Source organism: Neofelis nebulosa, chromosome 13 (genome assembly GCF_028018385.1).
Source record: "Neofelis nebulosa isolate mNeoNeb1 chromosome 13, mNeoNeb1.pri, whole genome shotgun sequence".
NCBI classification, from domain to species: domain Eukaryota; kingdom Metazoa; phylum Chordata; class Mammalia; order Carnivora; family Felidae; genus Neofelis; species Neofelis nebulosa.
Genome location: NC_080794.1, coordinates 7,056,672 through 7,078,867, shown reverse-complemented (window position 1 = coordinate 7,078,867; position 22,196 = coordinate 7,056,672). Strand labels below are relative to the sequence as shown.

The window sequence follows — 22,196 nt, the reverse complement described above, 5'->3', positions numbered from 1 at the left end:
AGTGGCATTAAGTACATCCACAGTGCATATTACTTTTGTAGTAAGAGTAAAAATGTAGGTAGGGATAGGATAGGGTAGTGGAATTATCTTGATCTCTGTTTGAGCAAAAGCCTGTGTGGCTTAAGGCTATATAAAATCATTTTCCATCATATTCCTGTACTCCGTCTGATCTGATTCTACTCAGAGGAAAAGGTCAACCTACTTTTTTTCCTTGGTTGAAATTCCTGGGTAATCCAGGTTTCCCAGGTTTTGCCTCCTTACCAAGTGGACCATATAGTCCAGTGGAACTAGAGGATTGTAGGGTGGAGGATTAGTAAGACACACTAAAGAATCCGGAGGAAGAAGAGAAATGGAATGCGGTCTCGTCTTCCTCCACAATCAAGTAGGGTCGGAGAATCGACAGCCATAGGAAAGGGAAAGGGAAAAACAGCTGTTGTTAAGCCAAAGCAGTGGCTTTCTAATTATATTGGCTTACAGTTTAGCCCTAACCCATGAAAAGTCTGTGCCACTGCTTTCTGAGTAACGTGGGAACTTGTCAAGTACATCCATACTGCTTGGACCTCCAGGGCCCAGCATTTTCTGTCTTACTCTGCATTAGGTTAGCATGTGCATAACTCCATTCAGAAGTCAGAATCTTCTAGTAAGAGAATCTTGATCTAATCATTTTGTTATTCCTTGTTTTTAATTTCCTTGAACCTTCACTTTAAAAATAAGCCTGTGTACTGAATCTTCTTGATTCAGTATTTCTGTTATCTAAATGGATGTGATTTCTTTTTCAATTTTTTTCTGAATAGGTTTGTGTCTGGAGAAGAGAGTCTTCTATAAGCTTATATCGGGACTTCATGCTAGTATCAATTTACATCTGTGTGCAAATTATCTTTTGGAAGGTAATCCCATTTTTATGTAGAAATCTTCTATTAATGTAAAAATTGTTGGGGGTGGATATATATTCTCTAGAGAGGGAAAAAAACCTACTTATTAAAGGTATGCTGTGTATTTCTCTTTCTCTGTAGAAACGTGGGGTAAACCTAGCTGGGGACCCAATATGAAAGAATTTAAACGCCGCTTTGACCCTGTGGAAACTAAGGGAGAAGGTCCAAGAAGGCTTAAGAATCTGTACTTTTTATACTTAATTGAGCTTCGAGCTCTATCAAAGGTCGCCCCGTATTTTGAGCGCTCAATTGTTGATCTTTACACTGGAAACGTAGAAGAAGATGCTGACACAAAAACCCTTCTACTGAATATCTTTCAAGATACAAGGTAAGAATTGACTACCAGCGATCTGAAATTCTGCACTCTGAATATGAACGAGATAGTGCTTGAAATACAACAGAAACTGATTCCTGAAAGCCAGTTAGGAAGAGGGAGGGTTACACGTGAGAAGGAAAATGCTCAGAAGGACAGCAGAGCAAGTGTAACAGCCTGTCCACACTTGTGAATAGCCTGTATTTTCAAACATAACTTTACATTTTATGTGGTATCAAAGTTTAATGCTGTTTTAATGTATTCTGCCAGTTTTGTATTCTTCCCATCGCTGTTCAAATTCAGATGCTGCTGTAAGGGGGTTAGCATGACGGTAGATACCTGAGGGAGTGTTGTTAGCTTTACCTTCTAGAATACAACCCCTTTTGAAAATGCTGAGTTTGTAAAATTTGAGTTTACTGGTTGTTAAAATGAGCATGAAGGAAACTTGGATTAATGTGTTTAAATTATGCATTAAATTTTCAAACCTTTTTTTTTTTTAAAGAGTGTTGCACATTTTCCACATAAATTGCTTTTAAACTCATTTTTTGAATTATTTTTTATCAAGTAATTTCTTTAAAACATTGGTCTTCTAAATTACAAAGCCATGTTTATGTTGTTTTACTCTTTTATTGAGTAGTTTACATGTGAGCTGTTTGCCACCTTCCTGTGCTATTGAACTTCACACACGTGTAAATTATGACGTGTAAGCATTTGTTCAAGGGACAGAAAATTTCTGCCAGAGCTCTACGGCATAGTACTTGAATTTTTCGTCTGTAACTTACAGTCTTGTTATTTCATCAGGTCCTTTCCCATGCACTTTGATGAGAAGTCCATGTTTGCAGGTGACAAAAAGGGGGCCAAGTCATTAAAGGTAAAAAGTTTGAGCTTGGGGGCTAGGGTGGGGAGCAGTTTACTGGCTGTGTTTTAATCCTGTCCATCTGAACTCTTTCCAGTTCTCTATCTTGTTGAAGTTGGTCTGATTGGATTTTACTACAGGTGACACAGAAAACCTCTGTACTTTTCAATTCCCCTTTTCTCCTTTCTGGTCTGGCCAACTCTCAGTGAATCCTCACTTGTTACTCTGACCAATGAATATGGAACCTTTGTAAATGTAAATGTCTTTTTATTTATTTATTTTTTTATTATTTTTTTAATTTATCTTATTTTTATTAGCCTTTACATGAAGTCCAAGGTATATTTTTTTTTTCAATATATGAAATTTATTGTCAAATTGGTTTCCATACAACACCAGGGCTCATCCCAAAAGGTGCCCTCCTCAATACCCATCACCCATCCTCCCTTCCCTCCCACCCCCCATCAACCCTCAGTTTGTTCTCAGTTTTTTGTTGTTTTTTTTTTTTTAATTTTTTTTTCAACGTTTTTTATTTATTTTTGGGACAGAGAGAGACAGAGCATGAACGGGGGAGGGGCAGAGAGAGAGGGAGACACAGAATCAGAAACAGGCTCCAGGCTCCGAGCCATCAGCCCAGAGCCTGACGCGGGGCTCGAACTCACGGACTGCGAGATCGTGACCTGGCTGAAGTCGGACGCTTAACCGACTGCGCCACCCAGGCGCCCTGTTCTCAGTTTTTAACAGTCTCTTATGCTTTGGCTCTCTCCCACTCTAACCTCTTTTTTTTTCTTTTTTTTCCTTCCCCTCCCCCATGGGTTTCTGTTAAGTTTCTCAGGATCCACATAAGAGTGAAAAACATATGGCATCTGTCTTTCTCTCTATGGCTTATTTCACTTAGCATCACACTGTCCAGTTCCATCCACGTTGCTACAAAGGGCCATATTTCGTTCTTTCTCATTGCCATGTAGTACTCCATTGTGTATATAAACCACAATTTCTTTATCCATTCATCAGTTGATGGACATTTAGGCTCTTTCCATCATTTGGCTATTGTTGAAAGTGCTGCTCTAAACATTGGGGTACAAGTGCCCCTATGCATCAGTACTCCTGTATCCCTTGGGTAGATTCCTAGCAGTGCTATTGCTGGGTCCTAGGGTAGGTCTATTTTTAATTTTCTGAGGAACCTCCACACTGCTTTCCAGAGCGGCTGCACCAATTTGCATTCCCACCAACAGTGCAAGAGGGTTCCCGTTTCTCCACATCCTCTCCAGCATCTATAGTCTCCTGATTTCTTCATTTTGGCCACTCTGACTGGCGTGAGGGGATATCTGAGTGTGGTTTTGATTTGTATTTCCCTGATGAGGAGCGACGTTGAGCATCTTTTCATGTGCCTGTTGGCCATCCGGATGTCTTCTTTAGAGAAGTGTCTATTCATGTTTTCTGCCCATTTCTTCACTGGGTTATTTGTTTTTCGGGTGTGGAGTTTGGTGAGCTCTTTATAGATTTTGGATACTAGCCCTTTGTCCGATATGTCATTTGCAAATATCTTTTCCCATTCCGTTGGTTGCCTTTTAGTTTTGTTGGTTGTTTCCTTTGCTGTGCAGAAGCTTTTTATCTTCATAAGGTCCCAGTAATTCATTTTTGCTTTTAATTCCCTTGCCTTTGGGGATGTGTCGAGTAAGAGATTGCTACGGCTGAGGTCAGAGAGGTCTTTTCCTGCTTTCTCCTCTAGGGTTTTGATGGTTTCCTGTCTCACATTCAGGTCCTTTATCCATTTTGAGTTTATTTTTGTGAATGGTGTGAGAAAGTGGTCTGGTTTCAACCTTCTGCATGTTGCTGTCCAGTTCTCCCAGCACCATTTGTTAAAGAGACTATCTTTTTTTGAGAAGAATGCTGGTGCAATTTTGATTGGGATTGCATTGAATGTGTAGATAGCTTTGGGTAGTATTGACATTTTGACAATATTTATTCTTCCAATCCATGAGCAGGGAATGTCTTTCCTTTTCTTTATATCTTCTTCAATTACCTTCATAAGCTTTCTATAGTTTTCAGCATACAGATCTTTTACATCTTTGGTTAGATTTATTCCTAGGTATTTTATGCTTCTTGGTGCAGTTGTGAATGGGATCAGTTTCTTTGTCTTTCTGTTGCTTCATCGTTAGTGTATAAGAATGCAACCGATTTCTGTACATTGATTTTGTATCCTGCAACTTTGCTGAATTCATGTATCAGTGTAAATGTCTTTTTAAAGGTCTTTATCTTGAGAGCAAGTTTTCTTACTTTAAAATCACAGTGTGTCCTGTTTTGATTCTAAAATCGTGAACTGTTAGCCATTTTGAAGGCAATAAATACTGTATTTTTTCTAAAGTTTATTTAATGGGATATCTTCTGGAATGTTCCAGCTTCTGGAACTATTATGTCTTTGTCTTTATGGACTGACCTAAAAGGCAAAAAAATTACCTGCTAACCTAGGATATCAGAAGGAGACTATATTGAAGGAACCTTATCAAACTTCATGTTGGCAGCTCTTTATTTTCATTTGCTTACAGTATGTTAGGGAATACACTCTACCCCTAAAATGTTCATAAAAATAGTGGAAATGGACTGGCAAATAGTCTTCTAGTGCAGCTCCACAGTCCTTTGTAAGCAGTTCTGAAATCCAGAAAGCTCCAACACGGTAACGTTTTTCTTCTGTTTGGTGCAAATTAATTTGTTAGCAAAACCTGACCAGAACTTATACACGAGTATTCATAGTGTTTTTTAAAAATTCCTCTCTGTATGAATATTCTTACATTTTGCAACAGAAACATTAATGTATTTGATGACTAGGTTTTGCCACACACTCCGGTGGCATGTTTCGTAATAAATCCTGTATGTACTGTATTTCTGAAATTTGGAAAATTCTGAATTCTGAAACACACTTGCCTCGGAGATGTCTTAGTTGTGGATATACTATAAGAACTACTAAATTAGCACCGAGTGATGCTTCACTCTGGAAGGGGTTTCTAGGGGCTTCTGAAGTGAAGTAACAGTTCCCTGTATACTAAATACAACTCTATTTTAGTTTTGGAAGATTGTTGTTTGATGATTATTTGAGGGTCATGTTGCTGTTGTGGTATGTAATACAACATTAATATGTTTTTGTATTGCTGCCTATTTTCTCAGTATTTATACAAATGTTATACTTTTGGATAACTGGATCTTTCTGTGGAGGAGGAAGGTGGGAGTGAGAAAGGAACTAGCTTTCAACTAGAAATTGCTGGAAATTGTGTTTGCTGTTTTTCAAAGCGTATAAAGGGGGACTTCAGTTCACTTTTCCATCTGCTCCTAAGAACACAAACTATATGAGAATGGAGAGCAGAGGACTTGTGTTCTTTCTGTTGTCTTGTGGCTGGGATACTGCTTCTTGGGAACCCTTTGGGCAGCCGGACAGGGCTTCTGGTGGCCAGAGTTTTCAGGCCACTTGCCTCTAGCTTCATACAATAAAATGTTTACCTCGGTACAATGAAATGAAATTTATTTTCTATGTTTGCCAAATGCAAAAGATGAGGAAACTCTCTTAACTAGTGTTATCCTCAGAGGAGGCTGGTCTTAGAGTCCTAGAAACCATGATTTAGAGTCTCTCCTGTGTAGGAAAGAGTTACAGCACAATACAAGGTCCAGTAGGCAGCCGTCCCTGCAGAGGCTGCCTGGCAAATGTGGGGATCGCACAGCCCTGTCATCACCGGGGCTGATGGAGCACCCATTACAGTGTGTGGTTCTAAGGGGAAGGATGAAAATTGATCATTGGTCTAAGGCCGGCTTTCTGATGTGGCCTCACGCAAGCAATATGTGAAAAATAAGCCAAACGTAATAGAGAGGTATTTGCCCCTTGTTCTATGCAGATATCAAATGGAGGCAGCAGTGAAGTTCCTTCAGAGTAAAACCCACCTATCATTTATGTTCCTTTCTCCCATAGTGTTACTTTGTAGAGAGTAGCACCTCAATAAAACATTTGTGTTAATACATAGAATGACTTGTATAAACTTCTGTGGTCCGTTTTATGTACCATGTTATGTCATACAAATGCAAATATTTTTCTTCTTTGCTGTTGAGAAACTCCTTCATTAATAAGCTTCAGAACTTTTATTTCTTACAATTCAGACCAATGCAGCTTAATTTTAAACCTCTAATGAGCATAAAAAATATGTTCTGCACGTTAGGAGGAGTTCCGCTTACACTTCAAGAACATCTCCCGAATAATGGACTGCGTTGGATGTGACAAATGCAGATTATGGGGGAAATTGCAGGTTTGTATTTTGTCTTCTGTTTTAAAACTATTACTAACCTTGGGGCGCCTGGGTGGCGCAGTCGGTTAAGCGTCCGACTTCAGCCAGGTCACGATCTCGCGGTCCGTGAGTTCGAGCCCCGCGTCAGGCTCTGGGCTGATGGCTCGGAGCCTGGAGCCTGTTTCCGATTCTGTGTCTCCCTCTCTCTCTGCCCCTCCCCCGTTCATGCTCTGTCTCTCTCTGTCCCAAAAAAAAAATAAATAAAAAAAAAAAACGTTTAAAACTATTACTAACCTTAAATTTTCCTCCTGGGAAGTTGCAGGTTTTTAGTACAGTGCCCTCATTGTTCACTGAAATAGAGGATCTAAAGTGTGGATTTCCTGCTTCTTCGATGAAAAAGATGAATATATTAAATCTGTGTTATATGTGTAAGAATGTCTCTCCTGTCTGTGTTAATGATTTTGGTTTTATTGTATTTGTTTCTATTGGTATAATCTCAGATTCATTTTTTCTTTTTCTTTTTTTTTTTTTTTTTTTAATGTTTATTTTTGAGAGAGAGACAGAGTGTGAGCGGGGTTGGGGCAGAGAGGGAGAGACACACACGGAATCCGAAGCAGGCTCCAGGCTCTGAGCTGTCAGCACAGAGCCTGATGGGGGGCTTGAACCCACATAAAAGAGGAGTTCTGCCAAGCAGGCCCATTTCTGTGTCTATTCAGTGTGAAAAGGATTGTTTGATACTTTTTCTTATTTCTTTACAAGTATAACAAGAAGTCCTGGAAAGATCAAGAGACAAAATTTTTTCTCTAGTTCTAATAATTGATAAATTTTGAAGTGTGGTTTTCACTAATAGCTTCTACGTTTTGAATTGCTAGGGGCCATAAAGATTGCTTTCAGGGTTACATAGTGAACACTGTTATTCTAATGGGATATTTTCTAGGTTAAAGCATTTTAGTAATTTATGTCCAACAAGTGTTAAGTTATTCAGGTTCCTTAATAGTTTAGATACATTTATCATATACATAATGTGTGAGGAAGTAGAAACTGTAATTTCAGTTTAACATTTTGGTGAAAAGTTCAGTTCATATGAATTTCTTGACTCTCATCACAGTGACTGCATATTCCTTTTAACCTTTATAATAATTATTACTACAGGAATTTAATTGTTAACATGTATCACTATTTTCTTTAGACTCAGGGTTTAGGAACTGCCCTGAAGATCCTATTCTCTGAAAAAGAAATCCAAAAGCTTCCAGAGAACAGCCCATCTAAAGGCTTCCAACTCACCCGACAGGAAATAGTTGCTCTTTTAAATGCTTTCGGGAGGTAAGAACGGTTTTCACAGTGAAGACTTCTTGGGTTTTGCCGGCTTCAGCAGGACCACAAAGATCATCTTCTCTGCTAACGTCATTTGCTTTGTTTGGTTGGCAAAGAGAAAGAATTCTATGGCATCCTACCTGTCCACACCGTCCAGGGTCTGCACAGGTCCCAGGAAAAATGAATAAAGTCCGATCGCCTTCTCAGTGTCGTGGGGCAGATACTCTCCTGATAATACTCCCTTCAGCTGGCTGTAGCCTGTTGGCACACAGCAGCAGGAGTAAGGAAAGGAAAGCTGGGTTGAGATGGTGATCAAAGAAACAGACGACACCTTCTCACTGCTTTCTCTTTCCTAAGCCGAGGCGGCATTTTCCCTTCGTTCATTCTTACCCCATTCTCCCAGCACAGACACAGAGTTCGCTTCTGGTTTGCACACAGATGGTTTCAAACAGAATTTGAGTGTTCCCCCAGAGAGGCCTGCAGTACCAGTGAACTGAGAATACAGAGCAGAAGGAAAAGAATCCCAAAGTCAAGTCAAGGAAGAATTGTTTTAAAAAATAGGGAACCACATGATGCAGAAATCATTTCTTAGGTTTTCTTAACGTGCATTTTTGAGTTAAAACAGGGCCATTAAATTAAATTGGCTCTTCCCCATCTTAGATATCACCTGTTGCTCCTGTGTATTTAAAGATGACTCTGTAGGTTGGGATTTCAGGCATATGACAGAGGACATAGGACATCAGTGATTAGTGCCTGATGGAAAATTTAGTTCACTCACTTATGAGGCCTATGAGTAAGATGGAACAGGAGAAACTGAATTAAAGTATTTAAATGAAATTTAAATGAAAAATATTTTTGAATTTTTTTTTTAACATTTAGTTTTGAGAGAGAGCATGAGCTGGGGCGGGGCAGAGAGAGAGGGAGACACAGAATCTGAAGCGAGCTCCAGGCTCTGAGCTGTCAGCATAAAGCCTGACGCGGGGCTCAAACCCACAAACTGTGAGATCATGACCTGAGCCAAAGTCGGACGCTTAACCAAATGAGCCACTCAGGCACCCCTTAAATGAAAAAGATTTTAAACAATTTAAGCATTTTAAATCCAAATTAAATTGAGGAAAAAAACAGATGTTCACGTCCTCAGATTTCTCTGAGTCTCCTAGAGAATATTCATAAATGCAACCCTTCTGGCTCTGGTTCTGTATCCAGAGCCTGGTGTTCTCTCTTACTGTTCTTTAAAGACAACCGGACTCTGAGTCCTCGGTTTGGAGTTCTAGAATCCCAGGCCTGCCGTGTACTGGTCGTGTGAGCTCAGGCAAATGACTTCGCTCTTCCAGCTTGTGCCCCTCTCTGTGACATATGGATGATAGAAAGTCGTCTCCCAGAGCTAACGTGATGATGACCTGAGATTAGACATGACCGTGCTTCTAAAACTACAGGATGCTACCTGAATTCCATGGTAGGGGTCCTGGTGATGGGGATTTACAAACCAGTGGAGGTTCAGTGCTCTTGTTATCGAGTATTTAAAAAATTGTCTTTGTGTCTCACCAGATGTGGGGAAACTGTTCTGCTAAGGGCAGTGACACTCAGGCTGGGATGGTCACACAGGGATACAGCCTAATTTAATCTCCTGTTTCTTCCCCAGGGAAACACAAACACTGGTTTATTCATGTGCTTTTTAAAGCTCTTAAAATAATCCTCTTCCCCCCCACTCCCAATTATAAAAGTAATTCATGGTCATTATAAAAAAAATTTAGAAAAACATATGAGAGTATAATTTTAAAAATAAATTTAAAACTCATTCATATTCCCACTACCCAGGACTATTTCAACATTTGTTGTATTTTTCATGTGTATTTCCCCCCTACTTCTAAGTAAAATATTTTTGTGTGCACGCATATATGTGTGTAGGTGTTAACAGAATTGAAAACATACTTTTGTTTATACATATAATTTATTGTCAGGTTAGCTAACATACAGAGTATACAGTGTGCTCTTGGCTTTGGGAGTAGATTCCCATGATTCATCACTTACATACAACACCCCAGTGCTCATCCCAACAAGTGCCCTCCTCAAGGCCCATCACCCATTTTCCCTTCTACCCTGCCCCCCGTCAACCCTCAGTTTGTTCTCTGTATTTAAGAGTCTTTCAGGGTTTGGCTCCCTCTCAGTGTGTAACTATCTTTTTTTTCCTTCCCTTTCCCCATGGTCCTATTAAGTTTCTCAAATCCCATATATGAGTGAGAACATGTGTTATTTGTCTTTCTCTGAGTGATTTATTTCACTCAGCAATAATACCCTCCAGTGCCATCCACTTAGTTACAGATGGGAAGATTTCATTCTTTTTCATCACTGAGTAGTATTCCATTGTGTATATAAACCACATCTTCTTTATCCATTTGCTAGTTGATGGACATTTTGGGCTCTTTCTATAACTTGGCTGTTGTTCATAGTGCTGAAAGCATACTTTTTATGTATTTTCCTGTTCTATTTGGCATTGTATTACAATCATTTCCTGATACGATTACATTTTTTAATAAGGATTATTCTTTTTCTTTTTGAGAAGAAAATATTATATTAGTTTTAGGTGCATGACATAATGATTTGCTGTTTGTATGTATTGTGGGATTTTTACTACAGTAAGACTAGTTAACATCCGTCACGACAGTTACAGAAATGTTGTTCTTGTGACAAGCTTTAAAGTTTACTTTCTTAGCAACTTCCAAAAACATAAGCATTATTGTATTTTTTATGAGGTTTTTCAGTTCCAGTATAGTTAACATACAGTGTTATATTAATTTCAGCTGTACAGTATAGTGACTCCACACTTCCATACATCACGTGCTCATCACAAGTGCATTCCTTAATTCCCATCCCTGCTTAACCCATCCCTCTATCCCCCTCCCCTCTAGTGACCATCAGTTTGTTCTCTTCTAGTTAAGAGTCTGTGTCTTGGCTTGTCTCTCTCTTTTAAATATGTGCCAATATTCTGTTATAAGGACACACTGCAATTAACTTAGCCCCACTCTCCTCTTAATCTTAGTTGAGCTTTATTTTTTTAATTCATATGAATCCTGTACATTTATTTTTTTCTTAAAGAATGTAACAGTTTTTGTTACTAATTGTTATTGGATTTGTTCATTATATCTTTTACCTGATTATCAGTCCATTTGTTTTTTAAATGTTTGGGTGTTTTTGTTTTTTGTGTTTGTTTGTTTGCTTGCTTGCTTGTTTTTGAGAGAGAGCATGCAAGAGTGGGGGTGGGGGCAAAGAGAGGGAAGGACAGAGGATCCGAAGCAGGCTCCAGGCTCCACACTGGCAGCACAGAGCCCAATGCGGGGCTCAAACCCACAAACCGTAGGATCACGACCTAAGCTGAAGTCGGACACTTAACCGACTGAGCCACCCAGGCGCCCCTCAGTCCATTTAAATAGTAAATGACTGGCTACACTAACACATACAAATTATTGTGTTACACCTCGGGGAGGTTGTGCATTAGCTTTACATAAGTGAATTCATAGTTTTCTCTGTCCAACAGCCTATTTAATACAGTTTTAGCTCAGGGCACCCAGCACCACATTGCTCTGTCACGCGATGCTGGTGAGCAGGGACATACGATGTGCACTGTCTTCAGTTCTAGCCACTGAACTGAAGCCATTTCAGCCATTTTCCAGGGAAAATGTGGTTTCTGTATCTTGAATACTCTGTAAGTATCTTTCCTACACGAACAGCCATTTTCTGCTAGTTTCTACATTTGTATCAAATGGTTTGCATACGGCATTAATATACCCGTTGGGTGTTACGATATCCTGTCACGCGCCTCTGAAAGAGAGAAGCAGCAGGTAGACACAGGTGCGCCCGTGCCCTCCTGTGTACGAAGGTGTCACACGTCTCTTGGGTAATACGTTGTGAGGTCTGGGACTCCTCTCCACAGAGACTGTGCTGTGATGGCCCCTGGCAGTGCTGGCCAGTGTGTGGTCTCTGTGTGAAAGGAATCCCTGTGGTTAATTTGTGTGTAACCTTGGAGCTTTCTGATCCTCTGCTGTCTGTGTCTAAATCAGACTTCGAGCATGCTTTTTCATCCTGAACACCCCTCCTGCTATTTACTCAGCTCTCTTTTCTTTAGTTTTGGGCCTTGGTTTCTTTGCTGTACCTTCATATGTATTTTGACAGGTTTTTTTTTAGAAGTAGGTACTTTAACACACATGATTTTACACATTTATTTTGTTTAATAATTATACTGCTTTTTTCTGATAATCAAAAACTGTTTCAATCCTTTAATATTCTGAGGATTAGAGTAAGAATTCATTTTCTATTAATCCACATCTTGCAAGCATCTTAGAAGAGTATAAAGAAAACATTGTTGAGACTCTAGAGAGCATGGACTTTTTGAGAGGCTGTGTGGTCATGGGATATGATGGACAGGTTGGAACCCATCTATTAGTTGGGTGACCCTGAAAAAGTACTGATTTATTTGAGCCTCAGTTTTCCTCAAATAGGACATCAAGGTTAATTTTAACTACCTTGTAGAATTTTTTCCTGATGACTGAGAGTATGTGTGTGATGTGCTCAGGACATTGCCTGGCATATCCTAAGCTTTTGATATAAGGAAACATATTAAGTACTTAGAGGAAAGAAAGACATTTAATACTGCATACTACATCATCTTATGTTCTAGAAAGAAAAACATTAGACTTTATTCTGTCAACCCTAAATTGTACATAGGGTAACTGAGCTTATAGAATTATTTTTTGTGATTCCCATTCCAGAATTTTTGGGCCTGGACCCAGAAGCATGCATGCATTCATTAACTGATTCAGTAATTACTTATTGAACACCTTCAATATTGATGGGCATAGGGCACAGGTATTCACCATGAGATAAATAAACCATCTTTACCTCGTGGGGCTAATAGTCCCCCCATGTGGTAAAAAATCCACGTATAACTTTGGATTCCCCCGAATTGTAACTATTAATAGTCTACTGTTGATCAGTAAAACCTTACAAATAGCATAAGCAGTCTAATAACACCTATTTCATACATTATATGTATTATGTACTGTAGTCTTAGAATAAAGTAAGCTGGAGAGAAGAAAGGTTATTAAGCAAATCATAAGAGAAAATACATTTACAGTACTGTATTTATTGAAAAAAATCTTTGTGTAAGTGGTCCCTTGCAGTTCAAACCTGTGCTCAAGGGTCACCTATAGTGTGTTTGGGGAGCGACAGGGAAGGACTGAATATTTGGAGAGGAAGGTGCACAATGAATTTATATGACCAACTGTAAATGATTTGAGATTCTTTATTGTAATGAGTTATTCATATCACGGTTCCTGTCATTAGTCTAGAATCTGTTGTTAATAAGTGACATAGCTCCTTTTTCCCCTTCTAAGCCAAGACTGAGGAACCATACCTGTGTGTTTTGTCAGTCTTTAATCGTTAATTACAGCGTGCTCATTTAAAAATGGAACTTCCATTGTTCAGTGTTACTTACCTTCTTTTATTTTGGATTTTGGTTTCAAATTATAGCTCATATCACAGTATCAATAATTTGAAATATGTGCACATATTAACTGTCCTAATATGTTTTTTTTTCTTTTCTAGGCTTTCTACAAGTATAAGAGAGTTACAGAATTTTAAAGTCTTATTACAACACAGTAGGTAATAAAGGCTTTTATATGTCTAATTAGAGACATAATGTGACTGTGTGAAGCCTGTTAGTCTTGGACATTCAGCAGAAGGAGACTAATCTTCAAAGACTTGAAGAAAGAATTCTGAACTCTTAAAGAGAAAATTCAAATGTTCACTTGAATATTTATGATTCTTAATAGATTGTCAATTAGAGATATTTATAAATGAAGTATATGCTTTTAAAACATGTAAGTTATACTAATTCTGTGTTTAATTTCATGTTTCCACTTGTTGAATACTCTGCTATTCTGTTTAGAACTGGTTTTGTTCTTACTCTATTATCCTTGATTTCCAGTTGTCCAACTTATATGACCATCCTGATAACACTGTTAGCAGTCTGTTCTGGAAGAAGAGAGCTAGAGAACAAATGTTGCTTAGAGCTGATATCCGTGATAAAAATTTATCAGTGATCTTTGAAACGTGTTTGGATTAGCTTTGCCTCATTCTGGGTGTCACCCTTTGTAACATGGAGGCGTCGGTGTGATGAATGGTACTTTCAGTGTAAGAATCCCCATCCCCAGGACCTCAACTTCAGTTTCCCTGGTGTTTATGTAAGATTTTTAGTTGCTGTTGTTGTGGCTGTTTTGGTCTAAAGGCCCTGCTTCAGTAGAGGTGAAAAAGCACCATCCCCTGTGCCGGCTGCCCGGCCGGACCCCCCAAGTGTGCCGTGGGCAGGTCTTCACCTAGAGCCTATCCTATATACCCATTTCCTTTGACTCTGTATTTCTCTGTCCGTACTCGAATTACAGAATTTTTGTTCACTTTGAGAAAACAAAAAAATTGCGTAAATATTTAAGTTTTGCCTTGATAAAATGTGAATGGGATTATATGGATCTGTAACGCCACCTTCAAACATTATATGCACAAAATTTACTCTTTTAAATGAAACATTTTTAAAGGAATTTTATTTTTATTTCATTTTAGAATACAATCTATGCAATCCCCTGTCAACCTGAATATCTTCGGTAGGTCATTCAAGCAGGTAGAGGAGTTCAAGCCTCCGTGATGCTCCCCGTCCCTGCCTCTCTTTTCCTTTCAGTCCCTTGTATATAAATGGTACCTTGTGGGACTTGTACCAACAAGTGACTCTCAAGTCCTCAGCTTATTTTCTCAAGCTGGAGTTTAGATATCCTTAATATTTAAAATACTCTTTTTAAAGCTGTTAGAGATAGATTAATTTGGAAGGAGGCATCTGTGTAGAACTAATGCGGGGACATTTCTCCTTCAGTCTTTTATGAAGTGCTCTTAAACCCACATCTCACCTGCCAGAGTCTGAAATGTGTTCATTGATGATTTAGTGGAGTGTTTTAAATTGTGCTTCATTGGCTCACCCCTCTTTGAAAAATACTCGGTCATCCCTTGGAGGGATATGGCTGAAGGGGAGTAAGGTCTCACTAGTTAATTATTTTCTTACCCAATTTCTAGCCTTTATAGACCCAGGGGTTTTTTGTTGTTGATGGTGGTGACTTGTTTGTTTGTTAAGTCGAATAAAACAGACCCGCTTGACTGGAGAGCCTTCTCTACTTTTTCTTTTCATTCTTAGGAATGTAAGTATTGTGCAGTGGGAGAGGGGGACCTTAAGGTAAAAAGTGAGTAAGTAATCTTATTGGTAAATTAGTAAGAATTATTCTTAGTGTTCATTCAGAGTTTAAGAAAATGTGAAAGTTTTGCACTTTGTCTATTACTGTAAGTTTAAAAAATCGTTTGGTAGTGTTACTTTACTGTTCCTTCCGTTAAAGATAAAACTGTTATTTAAATTCTGTTGACTGGAGAAAATCCTTGGTCATTTCCATTTATTGCTTTTTTTCTTTATGTGATTTGCTTGAAGCTTAGGAAAAATTGTATATCAGAGTGAGTTCTAGGAAATTAAAAGGTTAGGATTCAGTTCTTTTCAGGGTTTTAATGGATGTTTTCACTACCAAGAAAATAAACAAGTGAAGTATTCTTAAGCTGAAATTTATGTAACTTTATTTTACCGCAAATTGGATGGGGGGGGGGGGCAGCCTACATTTTCACGTATGTGTGTATCTCCTAAATGTATGTGTAGGAACCTCTGTTTTGTGCGCCCGGTGATACTGTATGATCTTTGTGATATAATGTGTTTTTCTAAGTCACAGACCCCCTTGTGCAGGGACACTAGAGCACTGAGTGTGTCGTGAAAACACGTGGCTGGTATCTCCTCCCGCATTTTGTCTTCCTCTCGTCACCTGATTTAAAAATCCAGCACTTGGGGCGCCTGGGTGGCGCAGTCGGTTAAGCGTCCGACTTCAGCCAGGTCACGATCTCGCGGTCCGTGAGTTCGAGCCCCGCGTCAGGCTCTGGGCTGATGGCTCGGAGCCTGGAGCCTGTTTCCGATTCTGTGTCTCCCTCTCTCTCTGCCCCTCCCCCGTTCATGCTCTGTCTCTCTCTGTCCCAAAAATAAATTAAAAATGTTGAAAAAAAAAAAATTTAAAAATAAAAAAAAATAAAAAAAATAAAAATCCAGCACTTGATACTATAACTGACAGAAATGATTGTACCGGCTGATGAAATAATGAAAATGAAGAAAAGGAAAATAATTCCTTCCTTCAACAGCATGGGTTTATTTTTTTTCCCCTTAAGTGGCATCTATGTAAGTTAGAAATATTATATATTAAAACTGATAAAATTTGAATGCTTCTCCTGTGTTGATTCTTAGATTATCAAGAGGATCAGACAGAATACTAAGTTTTCAGCTTTGAAATTTAAGTCAAACATGCTGACACGATAACGTTGTGAATTACTCAATACTTGTCAGCTCTGTGTGTATACGAAACACTGCCATATTTTTGGACTTGACCTAGGTGCCACTGTGAGAAAGGACAGCTGTTTCCATCTACGTCAGCATCACCTTCAGCTGGAAGTTGGGGGACAGCCGATAGTCCAGCGCTCGGCAGTTTGCAGCCTGAAGTGCCCGTGGAACCCCTGGCTGTCCACCACAGCAGGCAGACTGCTTCCGTGGGATCGCGGAAATGATTTGGTGAAACGTCACAGACACAGACATGCCCGCAGGTGGGTGTGCGTTCTAGCTTCAGATCTGAACAGGTGCAGCTTTGATTTTGAACACCGTTCTAATAATGTGTTGTGGTACCCACCAGACTGTAGAAAATGTGAATTAAAGTAAATGTTTCTGCGATCTTTCTTTTCTTGTTCCCTTCCCCCCCCCCCCCCCACCTCCATCCCCACCCCGCCTTTGAAATGTTTCCTGTGATGAGCTGAGGATTTGATTACAGTTAGTGGAGAACTGAGAGAGGACGGAAGCAGTCAGAGCTGGTTTCTCGGAATGGCAGCCACCGGCCTCCAGCGTGCAGGGTTTCCTCGGGCTCCTGGTCGCTGCGGCAGCAGCAGTACGTAGGTCCGGTTACTAATCCGTTTTAGGAGAGAACGCAGAAGAGTGGATGACTAACTTGTCCGTAGTCACAAATTGTAGGTTGTGGGACTAAAGCTTAAAACCAGCAAGTCTGACTCCATGTCCCTTGCTCGGAATGTAGTGTATCTGTGTTATCACAGAAGTTGGCTTATAATACTCAACTAAAAATTGGGGACTTTGGAGTATTTTTGGACTTGTTTTGAGTCACAAGGCTTTTCAAATATTCTTTATTTAATTTTCCAGATAAGTAATACATTCGCATGGTTGAAAAACCAAAAAATAGCAAAGGCCATACAGTGGAATGTCTTCTTTCTGTCCTTGGCCAACCTCCCATACTGCGGACCTCCGCCACCCTTCACCCCTCACCACAGCCTCTGCCCTTGGTCTCTTAGGTTTCCATCCACACTCTACTTGGGCTTTACACAAGCAAATACAAATGTAAATGTAAAGTCTTCATTTTGCCTCTCATTTTTACCCAGGAGTAGCATCCTATACATACCATCTGCTTTTATTCACTTAATTTTTCTTGGTAGTCTTCCCATATCACTAGTTACTTCACTCATTAAATAAACTTTTTTTTTTTTTTTTTTTTACTAACTGCTCGATATTCCATAGTGTGAATGGACAGTCGTTTAATGAACCAATGCCCTACTAATGGGCATGTGTCATTCCACACATATGTAAATATGTACTTGTAGAATAAATTCCGCAAAATGGAATTGTTGGGTCACAGGCCATATACATTTATAATTTTGAAAGATACACAGTTTCCCTCCACGGAGGCAATTTTACCGAATTGACCGATCTACCTGCTTACCCGCCACCTTACCTACATGGATGTGGGTTTGATGTTTGCTGTTCTGATAGATACAAAATTGTGTATCAGTGTGTTTTAGTTTTGATTTTTCTTATTACCAGCGAGACTGACTCCTTTTAACATGTTTAAAATCCATGTTGTTTGTACATCTTTCCTTTTGTGTTCATATCTTTTACCCATTTTTGTACTACACCGTTGATCTTCTGTTTCTGCGAGTGCTTTGTTACAGATATTAAGCCTTTGTATTTTTTTTTTTTTTCTATTTGGTGTCTGTCTTGTGACTTGGCTTATTTAGGATAGCTTTGCCATGCAATTTTTTTTTAATGCAGTCTAATTTATCAGTTTCTCAGTGGTTTCTGGACTTTGAGTCAGAGTTAGGAATCCCTTCTTACTTTCAGAGCAGTGATTCACCTACCTTTTCTTATAGAACTTTCATGGCTTTTTTTAGAGCGGAATTTGATCCTTTGGAGTATGTCCTGGCATGGGGTGTAAGTTATGGATTCGACCCAATTTCTTCCTGCCTGATTACTCAGTTGTTCCAGTGTCATTACTGGACAGTTCATCTTGTCCTCACCAGTCTGAGATGCTACATTTATTGTATCTAACACCCTACATGCATTTAGGTCTGTATCTGGGTTCTCCGCTGCATCGGCCTGTTGACTCAGGTACCAGTACCACGGTTAATTACTCGGGGTCTGTGTTTAAATATCTGGTGTGGTGGTCCCCTCTTCTCCCCAACCTCCCCTTTTTTTAAAAAAAAAGTTTTCTTTAGCTTTGCTTTATTCCATATGAGTTTTAAAAACATTCTTGAACATACAAACCATGCTAGAACTTCGCCCTATTCGGTGTTTTCTCTGGAGAGTTGCCCTTTTAAGCACCTAATGTGTCCCTACTCTTTTTATTCTTTACCGGGTAAGAATCTACTTTTTACTGCCTGTTGTGTTCATTATTTCAGTGTTTCACCTGCCAGTGCCCAGACAGGTGAGGGCCACGACTGGGCAGGCGGTGCCTGTGTAGACCTATTTTCATCTCCATGCTCCTGTTTTAAGATGGAGTTCTCAGATGATTCCTTGAGTTCTCAAATGATTCCTAGAGGCTATCTTTACGTAAAATCCTTATTTCCTTTTTTATTCCATTATGAATTCTTTACCCGAAAGCTACATACCTGTCAGACTCCTCAGAAAGCAGGGATAGGCCGTTATAGGAATATTATACTTGTCAAATCAATACATAGCAGATACAAGTGCAAATCAAAGAAGTTACCCTTAAAAAAGACACCGTCTACCACAAGAACAGGATTGGACTGTTCATTCACTGTTGTGGGTGTCGGGACAAATATCCCAGCCATCATGTAGCTTATGAATTACGTAACCTAACTAGGCTATCCCTAGCTTCTAGCGAGGACACACCCAGGAATAGCTAACATAGAAACCTGTCTAGCAGAGAAGATGCCCTCAGTGTGAACACATCTTCGTGTCTCTGACGATGCCATCAAGTTGTCACAGATGGATTAAAATCACACAGTAACACCCCTCGCTCACAGCAGAGTCCACATTCTTCAGGCAGCACTCACATAAATTATTTAACTTTCCATACGGATTTCCTTCACAGAATATGCCTCCGAATGGGAAAGTGTCCTCCACTGCGTAGGTGTTGGGTCTGCAAACTTCAGTAAGGGGACAGCAGGCCACGGGTACTCGGTAACACAAACTGAATGGCTCTGACAAAACATTTGTTCTTCCTAAACATACCGTTTTATATCTCAATTAATGCCCGAATTCAAGGAGCACCATGTGGGGACCGCCAAGGGACTGGAGGGGCTGTTGTCGGTTAGCAAGATTCGCGGGAAACTGAGGTTCAGAGAAAGGGAGGGATTTAGAGGGAAGTCACAAATCTAGCTTGAGGAAGCAGGCATCTGATCTCCAGTTTTGGCCACGCTGAAGTTCAGAGGCAGAAAACCTGTTCTGGAGATAAAGAGGCTTAATGTTCTGAGCCTTAACGTTGCAAAAGGGAAGACAGATTTGGAGGCTATGCTGGAATGAAGTATTAGTTTCTGGGCAGACAGAGGAGAGGTTTCAGCCACAGGTCAGAGAAAAGATGAAAATCCAGCTTTGGAGGAACCAGGTGGATTCCATCAGGAGCTGGTGATTTGGAGCCGAGGACTTGGATCCCCTAATTGATGATCGGGGCGGTCCACCTCAGAACTCCACACGGAGGGACCCTCCGTGAAGGCCCAGGCCCCGAGGAGCTGTGTGACCGGCACAGGGAATCCACAGTGATATCTAGGTTGGGGGTACGGGGACATCTTTAGCTACTTCCAGGTATTCTGACCCACTGGCACAAGGCCTTTGCATATATTCCTGCTAAGGGCCGAGAGGAGAGTTAACGGAAGGGTGCTGCTGAGTTTACACCCTGGACCCACAGACTGGCAAACACCCAATAATCCCAGTGTCTAGCACATAATAAGCACTCTATAGACACTGACAGGGTTCCACTCCCTTCGTTCCTTAAATGTTTCCTCACTTGAATCGCTTTACGGTTTCTGATGAGAATTCCATTATTTTAGCCTGATCCTTTCCAACAGCTCCTCTCTCTCGACCATGAGAAGCCTTAAAATAGCATTGTGCATAGTTAGAAACTTTTTTAATTAGTGAAATTCTCACTAACCTGGGACAAAAAATGGAAAGGCCTAGGAGTTAGGTCTTTGATGGACCTGACACTTGTCTAGGTTTTATTATACATCCTCTAAAGTGAAAAGGTATTTTTTTTTCAACGTTTTTTTTTTTTTTTTTTTTTTTTTTTTTTTTTTTTTTGGGACAGAGAGAGACAGAGCATGAACAGGGGAGGGGCAGAGAGAGAGGGAGACACAGAATCGGAAACAGGCTCCAGGCTCCGAGCCATCAGCCCAGAGCCTGACGCGGGGCTCGAACTCACGGACCGCGAGATCGTGACCTGGCTGAAGTCGGACGCTTAACTGACTGCGCCACCCAGGCGCCCCATCCCATTTTTAACTTTTAAACGACCAGGGTTTAAATTTCATCATGTTGCCTTAAAACAGGAGGACACGTGGATATTTTACAACCAGTAATCCCCACTCCTTGTCTTCTCTTAGCCTTTCATATTTCTTTTCTTTTTTAAATTTTTTTAGTATTTATTTTTGAGATAGAGAGAGAGCATGAACAGGGGAGGGTCAGAGAGAGAGGGAGACACAGAATCTGAAACAGGCTCCAGGCTCTGAGCAGTCAGCACAGAGCCCTACGCGGGGCTCGAACTCACGGACCGCGAGATCGTGACCTGAGCCGAAGCCGGCCGCTTAACCGACTGAGCCACCCAGGCGCCCCAGCCTTTCATATTTCATGTAAGCAGTAGTAGCTTTGTTAGTGTACCTATTTCACAACACTTAGGAAACTAAAGGAAATTTTCATTTCCCTTTTCATACCATACCTGTAACATTTCACAGGGTACACGTGGTCATTTACTAGGAGAGAGTTTGATACAATCCTATTTTTTACATTCTAGATGTGTTTACAATACTTGTGCTTTAGCAATACTTTTTAGAAAGGGGAAGAGAAATATAGGCTCTTAGAACATTTTTATCCTTTCCAGTAAAAAAAAATAGTTCAAATAGCTTTATCATAAAAATAGAATTTTGGCTTTTATCGGTGAATGCTGGGTATTTACTTTTCCTGCCAGTAGTGATAGAATAATGTGTTGATACAGCAGGAGTAGAATAATTGGATGATTTTAGTGATTTATTACTATATTAAAAAAATATACCTACCCTTGAATGATCTTAAGTACTTTCTGAAAGCATGATCTAAAGTTTTAAGCATATGCTGGGGCTGCCTTTAAATTTTCCTAAGTATTAGTAACAAAGACAGTATGACAAGTCAGGTGTTCTTAAAGCTATTTAGAATGACAACTTACAATATAATAGGCAACCCAAGTAATCAGTGCAAATTTTGCTTCAGTGTACAATTTTCCCTGACAGTAACTATTTTCAATGATGTGTGACCCCAATTCTTCCATATACTAAAAGGCAAGAATGCTGTTATGTGGGATTCTGCAGGATAAACGTGTTCTGTACAAATGACATAACCCAATCACAAACCATTTATGACTTGAGATGGCAATTTTAAATACTATCAAGAGAAAGTAGACTTGATCTCTGTGAATGAAATCAGTGCCCAGAGATAAGTTATTTCTGAAGACCACAAAAAAAAAAAAAAAGACATTTTGAAATGGGTTTCATCCTGAAGGCAGAGCTTATTAATATAACTTTCTCTTCATCTCCTCCTGTCCCAAGATGTAAGATTTCGTAGGCAGAGCAGATACTTTCTGGTAACAGCACTTCCTCTAGTACCTTCTCTCCGATTTACAGAAGATGGGAGCATTCAACCGACAGAGCCATGCACCACGGTTTTGCATTAGAGGCAGTTTTACTTCTAGAAGATCTTGGAGGTTTCAGAGTAGCACCTGTGGCTGGGGAACCAGTATTTGAGGACAGGGGTCTCATTTAAACGGAAGAGGACTTCTAAGCAATCGTCTGGAACACACCCTTTTGCGTGGCTAAGAGGCAGGAATCCTGCTACAGAAAACTGCCCTTTTTAAAGTTGCAGTTTC

The 22,196-nt window shown here is 39.9% G+C and overlaps 2 protein-coding genes across 8 annotated transcripts in view; one reads left to right on the top strand and one right to left on the bottom strand.

Annotated features, from left to right (window-relative positions):
* ERO1B (endoplasmic reticulum oxidoreductase 1 beta) overlaps positions 1-22,196 on the top strand; it is a 76,806-nt gene that overhangs the window by 46,540 nt on the left and 8,070 nt on the right. For 5 of the 6 annotated variants that reach the window (XM_058696227.1, XM_058696226.1, XM_058696225.1 and 2 more), the window contains 7 exons: positions 795-887; positions 1,014-1,260; positions 2,047-2,116; positions 6,301-6,387; positions 7,556-7,689; positions 13,282-13,338; positions 16,191-20,340. In XM_058696227.1, coding sequence (XP_058552210.1) covers positions 795-887; positions 1,014-1,260; positions 2,047-2,116; positions 6,301-6,387; positions 7,556-7,689; positions 13,282-13,338; positions 16,191-16,362 — 860 coding nt within the window. In that variant the 3' untranslated portion in view covers positions 16,363-20,340. Of the gene's footprint in view, positions 1-794; positions 888-1,013; positions 1,261-2,046; positions 2,117-6,300; positions 6,388-7,555; positions 7,690-13,281; positions 13,339-16,190; positions 20,341-22,196 lie in introns of those variants that run through there. The other variant, XM_058696223.1, reaches the window with a different exon arrangement.
* Positions 7,807-22,196, bottom strand: part of GPR137B (G protein-coupled receptor 137B) — a 63,516-nt gene continuing 49,126 nt past the window's right edge. The window contains exon 7 of one of the 2 annotated variants that reach the window (XM_058696230.1): positions 7,807-7,938. In XM_058696230.1, coding sequence (XP_058552213.1) covers positions 7,884-7,938 — 55 coding nt within the window. In that variant the 3' untranslated portion in view covers positions 7,807-7,883. Of the gene's footprint in view, positions 7,939-16,615; positions 16,751-22,196 lie in introns of those variants that run through there. The other variant, XM_058696229.1, reaches the window with a different exon arrangement.